At 38.6% G+C, this 18,151-nt stretch overlaps 1 protein-coding gene across 1 annotated transcript in view; it reads left to right on the top strand.

Annotated features, from left to right (window-relative positions):
• Window positions 1-18,151, top strand: part of LOC115242388 (diacylglycerol O-acyltransferase 1) — an 89,210-nt gene that overhangs the window by 51,901 nt on the left and 19,158 nt on the right. Inside the window, exons 6-8 of the mRNA XM_029818643.1 lie at window positions 7,605-7,754; window positions 12,825-13,005; window positions 14,897-15,005. Coding sequence (XP_029674503.1) covers window positions 7,605-7,754; window positions 12,825-13,005; window positions 14,897-15,005 — 440 coding nt within the window. The remainder of the gene's footprint in view (window positions 1-7,604; window positions 7,755-12,824; window positions 13,006-14,896; window positions 15,006-18,151) is intronic.

The following is an 18,151-nucleotide window of genomic DNA, read 5'->3' as shown; positions in this document are numbered from 1 at the left end:
CAAAAATAGGAAGTTTTCGAAATTACATATAATTACCTTATTTCATAACTATACGTAGTTTTATTTAAATTTAGCGAAAGGTTGGGGCCAAAATAAATCATAGCGGTTTTCTATTACTATGTAATAGTAACAAATAATTGATTGATGCAGTTTTAGTTTTTATACAATTATATCTGCATAAATCAAATTTTGCAAATACAGATTTTACCCGTGATATATGGCATGATTAATTCTAGCGCGTTAGTTAAATTTACTAAAAATGCACGGGTGTAGCCATTTATAAAATATGGACTTGATTAAATCTGATAAAAAAATGATTGATTAATTATAATCATTGAGATATATGAAATATTTCTCTTTGATTATTAACAGATGATTCTTAATTTGCAAGAATTAAATTATTATTTTGCCGACAATAAAAGAACTAAATATAAACATATTATTTACTATCTATTTGAAACAGATCTAAAAAAAATCTTGTCGTTCCTAACAAATCTAACAGAGTCCGGCGAATAATATTGATAAATAAATATCACAGTATTCGTGCAAGTCAGAGTCTCACGGTTTATCGATTTTCAAGCAGCGTGTTAGTTGCGATAGTCGAGAATCGAAATTGCGCGAGATATACACGAAGTAATTTCGCACAGTGCGAGATATAGCTGTAAATACCGTTATCATGTTGCTTTCCCGTTTCCATCGAGATGGCTTCGAGCTATGCCCGTGACACATCTCGCTTCTGGTAACGCATTGCACAGAATTATACGCTCTGCCGTTTACCGATATAATTATACGCCTGCCAAACACCGCAAAGTTTCGACGTGCCGAAAATTTGTAACACGCAACTTTACTTGGCAAACTGATTTCGGCCTTCATTCACGAAAGTTGAGCGCCCACGCTAATTGCGTATTGTTTTATTAAATTAATGCGCGAGATATCTCACTGCCGGATTAAATTAAGCTCCTTCGGCAATAACTCCAGACTGATACATTCATCGAAGAACACGGTAAAAAGAGCGATGAGATGCGTATAGAGAACATATGTCGAAATAATTTTATGTTTTAATAAACAGCGGAAAATGTAGAAATTTTTAGCAAGTATACAAACTCGAAATCATTCGTTTAATAATTAATCAAGTCATGTTTTTGCTTTAATTATGCATGTTTTGTTGCAGTTGTAAATATCTTTCAAACACTCCCTGGAATTTGTTAACGTAAAGTTGTACATTTTATGCGAAACTGAACCTAATATCGGATCGCATAATTTGAAACGTAAAGCTTCCTATCCCCGGCTCTCCAATTTTCACGCACATCGGCGTGCAATCGGGAAACGCGTGGAATCGAAAATGCAGCGCGGCGGTCTCCGATTACGATCGCGTCAGAAATATACCGTTTCACCGTAGCAGACAACTCGATCCTCTTTTTATCATCCTCTTTCCCGGTACTTTTTTCCGAGAGCATCGATTTATATGTCGGCATCGGCTCGGAAATGTATCGGGCGTTGCAGTTTCGCATCTCCACGCGTTGTCACGCCAAGTGCAATGCGCACGCGATGCAAAAACGTGCGGCAGCCGTATACATTGTTCGTCTCGACGCGGACTTTCGATACCGCCTGACAAAGGAATTAATCGAATTACATCGACGGGAGAAAGAATATCGGCTTCTGAAATGGAATGCGCCCGCACGTGCGCGAGTATCGCGATATAAAATACGTAGTCGCTCGGAAATGAATTCTAAGCTTCATCTCTTTGTCACTTCCCATCATATATCAGATAGTACGAATTGCCACAGACAATTATTTATTAGGAAAAATCGCGAGAGCTATAAGTGTTATTTAGCGATACGCAATGAATGCAGATGGCGAATATTAACTATGGAATATATTGGACCAGAAATTCCCACTCTCTTCCAACGTTTCATCAAGAGATTTAATGGTCACAATCCCCGCGTTTAGTTTACATAATATGTGATAATCAAATACGACAACAAATTTTCTTAATTCCACACGATTATACTCTTATTGTTAGTTCTTACATTCATATAGAGAAAAAAGAAAGAGAAGCAGTAAAGGTGAAGAGTAGAATAGTGAAAGAATTCCCTGGGGAACAATAGCGGCCGAATTGGGAACCGATGTATTACGTCGAAAAACAAAGAACAAAATACCAGTTTCTCGGTAAGAGAACGAGTTATCTTGCTTGATAAGATTCTTCGGTGAGTTTTATTGTAGATCGGTACCCCGCATGCGTTTGTAAATTCACACCGAGTTCCATTGTGCTCGCTCGTGTTGGTATAAAGGATGAAAGCTGAATCCCCACGATCGCAAATGCATCTCAAGAAGAACGTGGTCTACAGCATAGCTTTTCGCGCTCGTCACCAGATAATTCAGCAAATTGCTTCGTTTCAGCTGACGCGTGGAGATGGATTCTAATCGAATGGCTTTTCTTTCACGAATCGGGATGCATTTGCACATAGAATAGCGTTGAATGCGTCTAAACTATGGCGGGATTAACGTCAAAAGATGAAAAAAATAATGCGACGAAGAGAAAGTTGTGCGATATAAGAATGAAAAAGAAAAACACTATGAATTTTATAATTAATATTTGCATAATTGAAACGGTTTACGTGAATATATTAATACATTATCCGGTAATTCCAGTTTTGTATCCATATAACACTTTCACGCTAAAATGATAAGTGTATGATTAAAAAAACACAAAAAGAATAATATATGATTTATCTTCAGATAATTTTTATCTCTTAATCCATTGATAAAAATCGGTTCAATATTTTATCGTTTTTTTTCTTCCCCTTTTTCCCGACATGTCTGATACGAAAAATGCGAATTGATGCATTTTGATTAGAAACTATTTTCGCGTGAATTTCGAAACGAAAAAGTCCACGATGCTTGAGCTTCGCAGACGAGAAAACGTATCGCCGAGTGTGTCTTCCGTGAAAGAAAGTCTTGATCATTGATCTGACTTTTTCTTTTATACTTGCCGTGCGCACGGAAGCGTGCACGATGAAATTCGCCGGGGAATGTTATACCAAGCGCGGTCTCGCTGGAAATTGTGTTTCGCTGTTTGTTCCTCCGTCCGTTCAGGAGCTGACATTAATTTAACCTTGTACGAGGTGTATCTAAAAAGTTACGCCAACGCGAGCGCGAAGCAAAGACAGATGACGTTTGCAGAGAACTGAATTCTTACCTCTCGCTGTAACATAACACAGCGCGTGATATTTGAAAAAAAAAAGGTAATACAAATATCCAATAAAAATGCTCCTTTGCGTTACTGACGAATATTGAATGGATTTAAATCTTATTAGCATTGTTAGCTCAATACAATATTCTATGTGAAATTTCTATTTTACTAAATTATATGTTAAGAAATAATGAAAGAAGGGGATTATATCTGTTGTTTCATCTCTCCGAGATAATAGAAAGACTTTTATTTTATTTAGAACCTCGCGATAACAACAACTCTCGATGTTATTATAGAGCGTATCAGAGTTCAAGATTTTCTAAATTTCCAGTGATGTTAAATTCTGCAGTTACACGAATTTGATTCAAAGTTTTATAGCACGCTTCGGGTCTTGTCGACATGAAATGTCTATGGAGAGCGAAAGGGCCGAAAATGGGTTGGCGAGGTCGGGAATTGTGGGTCTTGAGGTGCACCAGACGACAATAGTCCACCGGCGAGAACTGGCAATTTCTCAGTTCGGCGAACGGCCGTGGAAAATTGAGGAACTATTTTCACACGCGGTACCTCACCCCCATCGAGCCACCAATGGTAGCGCAATGCACTCCCGTCGATATCTCTCGACCATACAGGGTGCACCGGCGCGATAGTCTTGCTCACCGCTATCGGCAGGGTATTTCGTCGCGAGAATTCTCTTTTTTTGATATCAAGTGAAATATAGCCTTCGTCGAACATGCGGAAATTTAATGACTTTGCGAAGAGTGAAAAGTAATCATCCCGTCGAGCTTTACCGTACTTTTGGGAGACGTTCGAAGGGTGTCCGTCGTGTTTGCACTAAATAACTTTGTAGAACGGCTTACAGTGTCGACGAGACGGTGAGCTCTGTTTAATTCCAGTACTCTTCGGACGAAGAAATATACCCTCCTGTCGAAGCAAAACAAACAAGTAAAAATAAATATTTGAAAAATTATGTATCTTTCGAAAAGAAAAAAGAAGACTTTTGTATCTTTGACACGATCTTTTTAAAATGGAAGAAAAAGAATATATCATGAAAAAAAAAGGGAAATACTGATTTACCCCTTTTTCCCGACATGTCTGATACGAAAAATGCGAATTGATGCATTTTGATTAGAAACTATTTTCGCGTGAATTTCGAAACGAAAAAGTCCACGATGCTTGAGCTTCGCAGACGAGAAAACGTATCGCCGAGTGTGTCTTCCGTGAAAGAAAGTCTTGATCATTGATCTGACTTTTTCTTTTATACTTGCCGTGCGCACGGAAGCGTGCACGATGAAATTCGCCGGGGAATGTTATACCAAGCGCGGTCTCGCTGGAAATTGTGTTTCGCTGTTTGTTCCTCCGTCCGTTCAGGAGCTGACATTAATTTAACCTTGTACGAGGTGTATCTAAAAAGTTACGCCAACGCGAGCGCGAAGCAAAGACAGATGACGTTTGCAGAGAACTGAATTCTTACCTCTCGCTGTAACATAACACAGCGCGTGATATTTGAAAAAAAAAAGGTAATACAAATATCCAATAAAAATGCTCCTTTGCGTTACTGACGAATATTGAATGGATTTAAATCTTATTAGCATTGTTAGCTCAATACAATATTCTATGTGAAATTTCTATTTTACTAAATTATATGTTAAGAAATAATGAAAGAAGGGGATTATATCTGTTGTTTCATCTCTCCGAGATAATAGAAAGACTTTTATTTTATTTAGAACCTCGCGATAACAACAACTCTCGATGTTATTATAGAGCGTATCAGAGTTCAAGATTTTCTAAATTTCCAGTGATGTTAAATTCTGCAGTTACACGAATTTGATTCAAAGTTTTATAGCACGCTTCGGGTCTTGTCGACATGAAATGTCTATGGAGAGCGAAAGGGCCGAAAATGGGTTGGCGAGGTCGGGAATTGTGGGTCTTGAGGTGCACCAGACGACAATAGTCCACCGGCGAGAACTGGCAATTTCTCAGTTCGGCGAACGGCCGTGGAAAATTGAGGAACTATTTTCACACGCGGTACCTCACCCCCATCGAGCCACCAATGGTAGCGCAATGCACTCCCGTCGATATCTCTCGACCATACAGGGTGCACCGGCGCGATAGTCTTGCTCACCGCTATCGGCAGGGTATTTCGTCGCGAGAATTCTCTTTTTTTGATATCAAGTGAAATATAGCCTTCGTCGAACATGCGGAAATTTAATGACTTTGCGAAGAGTGAAAAGTAATCATCCCGTCGAGCTTTACCGTACTTTTGGGAGACGTTCGAAGGGTGTCCGTCGTGTTTGCACTAAATAACTTTGTAGAACGGCTTACAGTGTCGACGAGACGGTGAGCTCTGTTTAATTCCAGTACTCTTCGGACGAAGAAATATACCCTCCTGTCGAAGCAAAACAAACAAGTAAAAATAAATATTTGAAAAATTATGTATCTTTCGAAAAGAAAAAAGAAGACTTTTGTATCTTTGACACGATCTTTTTAAAATGGAAGAAAAAGAATATATCATGAAAAAAAGAGGCAATACTGTATTAAAAAATAAATGACATATTTAATCACATTTTTTGGGGCTTTTTAACTTTGAAAAATTCATAAATTTTGATTTTTCAGAGAGCAAATTTCTCTCATTCTGTTAGAATTAAACGAATAAATGGATTGATACGACACTTCACTCAACCTTGACCCGCTCAGCCTATATCAGAATTCTTTTTTATGAGAATAACAAGATCTGGACTAGATTGTGGTCTCTCTACCCGGTAGATCCGTCGTGTCGCTTTGCAACAGACCGTATACGCGCGTGAAATATATATATGCGCGTCACGACATTTGGCAATTACCTCGGCATGTACGAGCACTCGATACGCGCTTATAACGTCGCCGGTTTGCCCGGGCGAATACTAGTGCGGACGACAAGCCATAAACGGTATAAGCGGCAACGAACGGCGGTACTAAAACGCGTCCCGAGACGCGTTTTGACTGTCGAACGCTTAATGCAATTTGGCAGTCGAACAAGATCAAGAGGTGGAGGAGACCCCGGAAAATACTTTAATTTTATTAAATTTCCCACTTTATGGATTCCGACATCTATCATTTACATTTGGTAAAAATTCTTTGTTTTCTTCAGGCAGTTTTTATGAGAATGATGTGCGTGTCTTGTCCGACGATGGGGGGAAGCGCCAAAACAAGAAGCGGGAAGAATTACGAATGGCAAACTCGTTGTCATACAGAGTGTACTCTGAGGGATAGTCTTCATCGCTTTGCAGTGTATGTTATAGTTTAGCTGGCGTGCCGCGGTCCTGCGAGGGCGGCAAATACACGCACCGGCGCATATTTCGCGGAAGTGCTTTGCCGCTTTCGTGCATTGCTGACGAGCATGTATACATTAACGAACGATACCATCGCCGTGTAATATTTGCTTCGGGCTCTCCCGTTTCCCCATTATCGCTCGTCGATGTTGCGGCCACGCAGAAGGGGGGAAGAGGGAGAGAGAGCTGTCGCTTTCGATCGCTTCAACGATTGTGATTTGCGCCGTCGCTACCGTCGTTGTTGCCGATTGTTGCATATAACCACGTTCTGTTTATCTATTATTTTCCTGTTCGATAGTCCGCAAACTAATTTCAACAAAGTGAATGACGGTACGCTTGTCCCCGACGATCTATCACGATGCTTAATTTTCTTTCGCAATCAATATTTTATCTCCCACCTCGTCGTCCTGGTGTGTCCTGAGGAATTAATAGCGCGAGTACGGATATAAATCTTCGCTGACACCCTAGGTACAGGTAAATGCAAGTCAGGGTACAGGTAGAGAAGGGTGAGCGCGCGTATAAAAGCGAAAGCGGCGATAGAACGGTTTCGTTCTATTGAAATTATGTCCTTCCATCTGTGCGGAATCTCATCATCTCATCGGGATCGGGATGACTTGATAGCAGACGCGATTTAATTAAGATACGAACAATCCGGAACGCGAAAGAGGCCCACACGTCCGATGGAAATATCGGAAAATACGAGGATCGTGCCGGCGTCGCCTTCGTCATCGTGTCGGCAGTTTTCCAACGACGCGATTACCGGCACCGCATAATAATAACGGACATTCCCGGGATTGCAATGGGAATATTGGATAGATAATTAAACGACAGTCGGCCATTTATACAAAAGTGTCGTGGAGAAATCTACGGTCGTTATATAAGTCGTGTATGCAGAGAGATGAAAAGCTATAGCGATTGTGTGATCGGGATTATGCGTATATATTGATACGAAAAAAAAAGAATAGGATATTGCTCTGGAGTTTAAGCGACGAGATTCACAACGAATGTGTGTATATACATGAAATATTTAAAAACAAAAATATTAACTTTATGATGTTTAAAATATCTCGCTTTTAATACTACTTCATGGTTTGTTGTTTCAGTTGGTGCGATGTACGTGTGCATGCTATACGCTATACTCTTTCTAAAGTTATGGTCGTATATACAAGTGAACATGTGGTGCCGTTTGAGTAGCCGAAAGAAAACCACGCAAGGCAGAATGAGACGTCAGTTGTCCTACAGTAATCTTCAATGTAAGTATAAAAAGTGATATATATATATTATAATATCTTTACGGTATTTTATTAGTATTATATATTAACGCGTTTTATGCGTGCATATTTTTTGTGCGTATATCTGCAACATAAATTTTGATCAGAAGACTAAAGATAAAACAAAAGGATGGAAAAATCTTTCTTATGGCGTTTTTATATACTAGATATTTACGATTTATTTTATGTATACTTTACGTATCTCCGCTATATCATTGCTTCAACGCATACGAATGACTATTTTTTATGTAACATGTTGTCTGCCGTATGCTTTTTTTTTTTTTTGCGGAGCTGTGATGCCGTAGTACGGTTCACCGATGCTGTCAGTAGTTAACCAGGATTTTCGCTCGGGCGGAAGTTGACGGCATAAATCTTCGTCATTACGTACATTTGCGCTTATACCTATAATATAATGCATACATCCAAGTAGTGCAAACACGTTATACGAATCAGTAATCCACTGCATTCGCGGTATTTGCACTCTCCTGAAGGCGCATGCACGTATCATTGTGGCATACAATATATATGTATACGTGCGATTCGTTTATGAGTGTGCACCTGATTGTGCGAATGTATACCTACATATATGCATGCAGAGTGTGGAGTAGAGAGAAATAATTTCCACCAAATTTAAACAGCCGATTTCTCAGGTCTGCCTAGGTTTCCGGTGCCGGACGCACTGCGGTCGATATCGATTATTCAGATGCGACCGACAAAGTCAAATTATATATGAGCGGTCTTTCCCCAATAAACTCACCGTGCGAAGTATTAAACCTTCTTCTCTACAACCGTAGCGACATTAAAGCAGCGAGTCGGTGCGTTTGCACTTTTAATCGTGATTGCGCAAACACGTCCGACGTGACGGAGTTGATTGGCGCGTGTACGTCGAATGGATTCCGATCGCGTTTAGATCAATGCGCGATGATTTATACGATGTCACGTGAAGCTTGTTTTGTACGAGAACAAAAAATTATCGAAAATAGTCAGAACGTCAAAATAGAGATTACTTGAAATTTTCAAGTTTTTTATCTCTCGATGCATGCTCTAGATTAATTTTAAAACAAAAAATATTTATTAGAACTTTTTGATATTTTTGAATATATGAGAAAAAGCGAATCCGGATGGGCTTTCATATACAGATGTGTGCGTATGCCGTTGATTGCAAAAATACGAGTGCGCGATAAGCAAGGTGTTTACGCTTCATCGAAGCGAGAATTTTCTCATGAACGCATAATTTTCCAACCTTCCTCTAAATTTGGCTGCTTGCTAGCATCCAGAGTTTCTCCGCACCGCGTTTCGCGTTCGAAAATTAAGATGGATATTCTCCGATATGGACACGCGCGTATATTCGTGTTCGGCGTTTTATTCGCAACTAATTAGCCCGTTATCCGCTCGGCCGATCTGCATCGTCCTCTCGTCGAGTAATATCTTAATTACGACGCAAAAAGTGACGTAGTTTGATATAATTATCGAGAGCCCATGTTCGCACAACGCTTGGACGCTCATCGCGAGGCGACCGATGTGACGACAACCTGGCCGATCGATCGATAGACAAATGGAATCAACAAAAGCCCGCCCGCGGGACTCCGTTATTACGACCACGAGCTTCGTATAATCTAGCGCACCGTGTGGACGCCGTGTAATTTTCGCTCTCTCCGCCTAACCCGGGTTCCTATAGCGTCGTCGTATTATTACGCCCGTAATGACGACGTAGAACCAGCCGCGGAGCCTGTAACCTAGCCGCGTATACGCATCGTGAAGGCGGGGCACTCTTCGCGTTTTTGTTCGTTACGGGTCGATCGATCATGCGAGAAATGAAGCTTCGTCGGCTTTCGCCTTTCCTAGCAAGAAGCCGGGAACTTCTCCTTTATTCCCCGGTACATCCGCACAAAAGTTTATATCTCTTGTACTTTAAATAATGTGCATACATCGAATTTTCCTCTAGAAAATCGATTATTTTAATGTAATAACTTTTAGTGAACGGAAAGATGAATAAAAAATAAACCGTAGTATACCCGGTACGTTGATCACAGATATAAGAATAAATGCGATTCTTAAAGCTAGTAGGATAAGCTGGAAAAATAAAAGGGAATCGGTACTTAATTTAAGAGAGTACTAGAGTTGAAAGAAAAATGGATGGTGTCGATGTCGTTCTTAGGTCTGCGTCGCGTCGAGGATGCAAGACAATTTACGAGTCTGCAGGATTGCGTGATCAAAGATCGCAGGCAATCGTGTCGAGCGGCAAAAGTCTCTTCTTCCTTCTTTTTCGGCGATGCCGGTGCTTAATTTGTGAGACTTCTCATTCGAGCGGCGTCCTCGTAAGGTTGCTACCTCTTCTTCCACCCTCCACGTTACCTCTGCTCCTCGATATCGATCCCTTTTTTCGAGCCCGTCGTTCGTCCGTCGCGCCAGTTTCGAGATATATGAACGAGGGTGGTCTTAAACGCGAGGCATCCCTTGGCACAAAAGACGAAATTACATCGGCCCTCGAGACGCCCTCGGGCCGAGATTGAAAAAAATAGAAATTACACCCGTCGCGAACGGAAGCTCGCTCGATTCCGCCACATCCCCACGAGACTTCCTCCTTCTCCCCGATACAACCACGATCTCCGATCTTCTTTCACCCTTCTGCGACTATCCACGGACGTGATGGAAGCCGCTAAGGAGACCCGAGAGCGCAGGTAGGCGGATTTTACGCAATCGGAGAACGCAAGGTTGACCTTCGTCATAACGTCTTAAATTTTTTACACACATACACGCGCGCATTTCCTTCCTTGTCGGATATAATCTCTTATTATTACTATAGTTAATTTAAAATGTTAAAAAAAAGAAAGTAAATATATATACAAATATTATATATATATTTCATTATTTATTTCGCTCAAATTTGCCGTACAAGCTATTGCGAATCCAATGGTTACTCGATTAGTGACGTTACTGAAGACACTTGATTGCTCACTTGATTCTGGTTTACACATGTATATAGCGTATAATTATTATTGTGTATTGTACATCGTGTTGCTAGTAGTATGGCACATTAATACAAGGACGTCGCGTTACGATGCAGCCAAGTCACTTCTCGGCCATATTGTGATAAAGAATGTCATGCTCCGTCAAAAATGTGTCAAGGAACATCTATTGCAAGACAAAGCCTATCCCATTAGAGAAAACGATAAATTTTATTGGATCTGACGCTATTCTATCAGCATAAACATTAAATGAAGCATGCATAATCTTATTTATCTGCAAACAAAAAGTACGTGGCTTTTCATCTCTTATTATTTTAAACTATTATTACATAGCGAATTATATTACAAACCAAGCGATATTAATAATTTTTATTTGTAATTCTACATGTCAATAAAATTGGTAAAAGATTCGAGTATTTATATATAATTGATCAATCGGAAATACTTCGAATAAATACAAACAGTTTCTATAAGTCGAGAAAAGAACGGTTTGTAATTAATAATCCACCGAAAGAAGAGCGAAAGAGAGAGTAAGGGTTCACTGGTGTGGTAATCGGAGATCACAGGCTCGATTAAATAAATTTACGTGGAACATTAACGAATCATTAAATCGTTTCCACGTGCTTGTGCGCAATCATGCACTCGCTAACTTTGTATATTTGGACATTCGCCGAAATTACATTGCAATTTTATTATTTCTACCAGTGAGTATGCACAATTCACGGTGTGTTTCATTCAAATGTCCTCTTTACTTGCGTTTATATTTACCTGCAATTTTATCGCGATATATATTATAATATATATAAATATAAATATAGATATACAATCATTGAAGATTAAAATTATTTTGTATCTTTCTTTTTATTACTCGAGAAATGTTTGTAAATGATCGCAAGAACGGTTGACATGCGTCTTGGACGATATTTCTGTAACCAAAAATTTTTTGTTCTGTGGTATGATAATGGATCTCGAAGGAAAAAGAAGGAAAGAAAAGGAGCAACGTTTATTTCAGATATATTAAGCTGTCTTCCAAACCAAATTATCAGAACATAATAAATCATATATGGAATTAACTTGTAAATTTTTTGCTTGAAAAAGTAATTTTTTTGCTCCAACTATTAAAAAGTTAAGAGGGCTAGATAAGTTAAGAATATTTGTTTATTTCGTTATAAGAACGGAGGAAAAGTGGAGCGCGACGAAGTAAATGGGGAGCACGAGGAATTTAATTTGGTCGAATTCTTCTACATTTATTACGTAGGGATGTAGAACGCGACGTCGGAGCTCTCGGTCGTCGACATGGACGTCGATCGGCGTTGCGGGGAACGAGCCGCGAGTAGTACAAAATCCCGATGTCGCGACGCAACCGAGATCGTCGAGTACGAGCAGCAGCATCAGCGCGGCGCGGCTCGACAGTCGGCGCAACCCGGGCTTATTTGAATTCCAGATTGGATTATTCATCGGATTTGGATAATTGAGGGGATTCTATCAGTTACTGGTCCGCGTCGGGGTGGAATTAGACGCGCAGATGGGAATCCACGTGCTTAGCGCGGCGCTGAGGAATTCCGAGCTTCCCGACCGAGGAAATCGCGCGAGCGTTCGGTTTTGTTGTTTAAGGACAATCTGAGAGAGACTCGAGCTCGAGCGATTGTACAAAAGAAAATGTAGTTATGAACTTTTTAGAAGAGTTTTCTAGAAACTCTTATTTTAATTTTTAACGGACTGCGATCGAGTGTGAGCATTTAGAACGTTAATCCTAAAAGTATATTATTCTTTGTAAGATACTTAGATCTTATTAGAGTCTAACATTTTATTATAAATTTTATCTGTCTGATCTTTTCTTTGCCTCCAAATGTAAAAGTTTCTCTACACGAATGTTTATCGTCTATTCGGTTTTTATCTTTGTCTTTTGTTTTATCTTTCTCTGTCACTCGGCCAATTGCTGCATATTTATTTGAAAAACCATTTTCTTATTTGGAATAAAAACAGAGTTATAAGAAACAGTCTTGATAACATCGTATATAATTTATTTTACTTTTGATTAATGACAATAAAAATTGACGAAAATATGATTTCTGTGTTGTAGCTTCCAGCATTAAACAAAGTGCAAATGATGCCAATGACTTTGAGCACAAGATGAGCGATCACGGAAATACATTGGTACAATATCCTGACAACTTAAACTTCGCCGATCTTTATTACTATATATTGGCGCCTACTTTATGCTATGAATTGAACTTTCCTAGAACGCAGCGGATTCGTAAGAGGTGAGTGACCTGGTGTCTTGATTTTTATTTAGAAAGGCATTATTAGCGATTTCAATCGAAAACTGCGATCTGCGTGTTTTTTGTAGAAATATCGTATTAATTTTTAAGCAACAATGAATCATGAATTTCTTCTGAAATCGAATCATCATTGACGATTTTATCTAATCATTGCATGAAATTTCCATAATCTCGTGAGATTGGAATCGACCTTTTGTCTCTTCGCGATATATCGAAAACTTTTGCCAATCGTTTAGGAAACAGTTGGAAAACGAAAGTATTTTGAAAGTTATGCAAAATAGATCTTTTAGTATCCTCTCCATTCGACTTGTTCCTACCAAGCAATATAGTCTTGTTTCTGTTTACATATGTTTTCAAGAATCCCCACTATAGGTTTGCTTCGATCGGGAAGCGAGTCGAGTGGAAACTTGATATTGTCTGAGTTCGGTCACGCGAGCATATACATTGCGTGAGGCGTATAAATCCATGTTTGCTCTCAGATTTCTCGTATAGATTTCGCTATGACGTAACCCCGTGCTATTCTTCTTTGCGTCTTTTTTTTTCCTAAAGAATGTCAACAGATGCCAAAGTTGCTGGTTTACAAAACTCAGATTCCTGCAAACGAATTCCGAAACTTTGAGAAGAAAATTTTAAAGATTCTTTGTGATTTTATCGAGAACATGAATTATTTGCGTAAGTCGAAATAGAAAAAAGTTTAAAATTTTATGTTGGACATATATCGTATGTGTAAAATTTAAATTTATCATATGCCATTCATATTTTATTTTACATTACATTTATATTTTATTAACATAATTTAGTTAGAAATGTGCGCAGAAGATTTCTTCATTAATCCAAAAAAAGAATTGCTCTACTTGTTTAATTTCAATATATTAAATTGTAAGTAGCAATTTGTGCAATATTACGATTATTAATATGATAATAATGTAAAATAAACGTAAAACGAATTATTATAAAATATATGTTAGCAAGGAATTTAGCATTAAATATCTTTACACACATAACTGAATTAATATCAATTGAATTTTGATTTAGATTATTTATTTAATATTAATTATGTATCCTAAATATTATCTTGAAAAGGATTATAAATTATATTTCAGAGATTTAATAAATCTGCGCGTCATATCTTTCTTCAAGTTCGTTCTTCCGACTGTATCGTCATCCTTACCGGTTTTCATAGCTCGCTTTTCCCTTTTGTGCACCAGTATACTTTCCGTGCAGTCGAAAAGTGCATCCAGACTTTGCTTGTCGCCGGCACTTTTCCGGAAACGAAACTCGCGCGGACGACGTGCCGTCGAATGGGAGCGTCGTTTCGCGCGACAGCACTCAAAAGTCGTATTTTCGATTTTTCGAGAATCGGTATATGGTTGAGAGAGCTGGTGGGATGGTAACGAGAACGGGGGTGGGAATTCATGGGGTTGGCCGGAAATCGGTTTGCGCCGTCGATAAAATCTGAGAGCAAATAGATGTGTACTGGTGTCGCATAATGATCAACGTAATAGAATCACGTGGAAAAGAATTAGGTCGGACGGCCGATAAATCCGATAAAAGGTATATCTGCGCGTTTGCCGTAATGGCAGAAATATAAATCTAAATGTAAAAACGGCAAAAGCATATATTACTCTTTTTTAATGGTAAAATCATATATATGTATAATATTTCGTTAAATCATACACAGAGATTTTGAAATTATATAAAATATTATATAAAATTTTTGCACAGAATTTAAGTGCAACCAAAATTAAATAAAATTATATATAAACACAGACATACATACGTACATACATACATATGTTAATCACAGAATAACTTTTTTTTTTATATTAATATAGTACTCTCTTTGTATATTGGCGTACTATTTAATTTACAGGTTTCTTATAAAACGAATATTGGAAGTCGTTGTAGGATGCCAGGTAGTGATGTCTCTTTTTCAACAGTGGATGATACCTTCCGTGAAAAATTCATTGATTCCCTTTAGCGTGAGTATTTTAAATATTATTACGTTTTTATAATATTTCACAAAAGAAACATCTTGTTTTGACTTTAAAAAACTTATTTGATTAAATCCTCGTATAAAGAGAGAGAGGGGGGAGGGGGAGAAAATACATTTCATATTTATAATATTCTTCCAATAAATCAATTTTTTGTCCGAAGCGCAACGTATTATTCGCTCTCTTACTAGCTTTTATTCTCGAACAACATGGATAATGATCTATTGATGTCTCGTGCGATATCTTGCGCTTTATTACGGGAGCTAATTATTTATCGCTGTAGTCATAAATAAACCGGACTAACCGTGAAAGCGAAATAACTGGTAAGATAGAGGGGCCGGGAGATGAGCAGAAGTGTAATTTGGTTTCGGCAAATAGGTACGATCAATCTTTCGAGTAATGCTTTCGCCCGGAAATTCGATACACATAGATATACAACGAATTCTGTGTGCTATCCCGGACAAGTATCACCGTGCTACCGAATTCTCTCGCGCGTTAAAATACACAGGAAAAAGGGAGCTGTTGCATGCGCTGCAGTTGGAGTAATATTATTGCAAGTTGCATCTGTAGGCAATATATCTCTTCACAATATAACGTTGCGTAATATCAGGAATACGATGTAAATTGCATTTCTTAAAATGCTAAACAGATGCGAAAGGAAAGGAGACTAAGAGTTTCAGCGACACGTACAAAGTATATTTTTTATCGCTTATATTCGCTCTAAAGTACCGCTGGTATATTTCATGATGTTAATAACTTTGTCGCGTGAAAATTCGCAGCATCTCCATCTGTCGCGACAACAAAACATTTACAGCAGTAACAGTATATACACCCAATTTATTTTCGCGTTGGGTGGCGGTTCTTAATAAAAATAAGCGAAAGTGAGAGGAGGAAGGAAGAATGTGCCAGCGACATGTAGTTTTTCCCGTTTGCGTTGCAATAATGCTCGGGGCACGCCATCAGTTTTTATCTCATATGGAGGTAAATCCTCCTACTGCTATGATTTGTCAGTTATATTTGATCTTGCGGGAGATTGACGCGAGTGATATTTTCGTTGCAAATATCCCACGCGTTCACTTGAAGCGTTGTGCCCCGTCGGTGCGATAAAAGTTAAATACGTTCGCGGAATTTAAAATTGTCATTTATTGTCGACGTGAGATTCAACAGAGATTTGAACGACATCTTAATTTTACTCTAATATCTCGAATTAAATATTTTAATTCTCATTATCAGCGAGTATTGAATTGTGGATACGACAGTTGGTTTACCTATAATAATTATTTTCTTCTCGAAAACAAGAATTTCCTTTTTTCTGTTCTCTTTATATTTCGTAATAAATGTAATATTTCGTAATAAATTATGTAACACGTCATTAAATACGTAACATGCATCATATCATCTCTCTTTTTTTTCTGGCATGATTTTTATTACATTTTTCTATGAAGGTAGATAATGAAGAGAGATATAGCATATTTTATAAATTAATTAAAAAAGTTGACGCGCGCGCGCGCATGAGGAGAGACGGTTTAATTAGCCAATTATCAATCGTCGTCGATGAGGTGTGATAAATGAACCGCTTAATTAAATAAGCTACATTCTGAGGGGAAAGAGGGGACTGTGGAAGGGGAAGGGGATAATTTAAAGCGTTAATTAGAGGAGAGAACCTGATTCGATATTTATATGTACTTTTTAATCTCGCGCGCGTGTGTACTTATAGCTTTGATCACGCGGTAACGAGGGGTGCGTCGATTCATGTCGCAAACGAAAATTTTCCATTGCGTGCTCATGAGAGGACCATAGATTTAAATGGAACCTTTTACGTGGTCGAGCTTAACCGCATCTGATCCGTGGCTGGCATCCGCGGTTCACCAGCTACGCCCATATTTCATACATAATGTTATCGAGAATCCAGATCCTACCATCGATCCGGTAGAGCTACTGATAATTCTACTATTCACGCGAATGCCAAATGCAGTAGCTTACGGTAAAAATTCACGGTAGAAACTCTTGGCTATAAATTTTGCCGATAAAACACAATGTTTATATTTATATTTCTTTTATTTAATAAAATTGAAATTTTATTTAATGAAATGAAATTTAATTTATTTAATATAGAAATTAAGAAAACACAAATAGACATAATTAACCTTTTGATTAAATTTGATAGATTTCCTTCCTTTGCCCCAGAACGCTTTTTAATTTATAATTATTTATGCAAACATGACGAAATACGAATTATAAATATGATATTTAAAGCACATTTAGGTCAGAAACCCCAATTTTAGCTTCCAACATGATTAAAAATTAATTAGACGCTTTGCGCGCGTGTAATTAATAAAGAAATAAAGCTATAATAAAACAGATGTACATCGGTACAAATATGATAACGTCGACAACGTTTGCATTTGCCAAATTTGTATAATTAATAAACAATATGATACATCCCTTTCTAGTAAAACTCATGTTGTCATTGGAAAGAGCAATCTCTTTGAAGTGCCTATCGTCAAGTCTGATCCGCGCACTCCCATGTTACAATCGGATGCATTGTTGCGGAACTTTGCGAGAGTGTTAGCTGCTCCTTTCCATAACCACGCTAGTCGGAACTTCCGTATTCGTGATTAGGTACGTTCCCTTCCTCCATTGTGTTCTAAACTATATCGCGTGTGGGATTATTAAGCGTTTCGAATTGCTTCGAATCGGGATCGACGCGAGCCACTCAACGGAGAATCGATTCTCGACTGCATGATTTCATGCCGCAGACAAATTGCTTCTGCAAATCGTTTGACGCCTCTCTCTCTCTCTTTCTCTCTCTCTCTCTCTCTCTCTCACTTCCTTTTCCTTCATCTTTCTCCTTCGTCGTTCCCCAAAGAGACTCGAAGGAAACGCTTAAACGGGACGCACCGTGGTTGGAAACATCGGCATCCTTTCGCCTCTCTCGCAAAGCACTCGAAATCGCAATATCGACCGAACGCAAAGTAATTGCCACTGCTGCTAGTTAATGCAGGGAAGTTAATATCGGAATCGAACTATTTCTTTGGCCATTTCGATTTCTTTCATTCCCAAACGCTTTTCGCGCACGTTTCGCGCGCTATTCTTTCTTCGCTCGGCGACAAATTTGGATTTGATAATTGCGA

This window comes from Formica exsecta, unplaced genomic scaffold, assembly GCF_003651465.1.
Source record: "Formica exsecta isolate Colony F162 unplaced genomic scaffold, ASM365146v1 scaffold591, whole genome shotgun sequence".
NCBI classification, from domain to species: domain Eukaryota; kingdom Metazoa; phylum Arthropoda; class Insecta; order Hymenoptera; family Formicidae; genus Formica; species Formica exsecta.
Note: the sequence above shows the minus strand (reverse complement) of the source record. Positions and strands in the feature narration are given on the sequence as shown.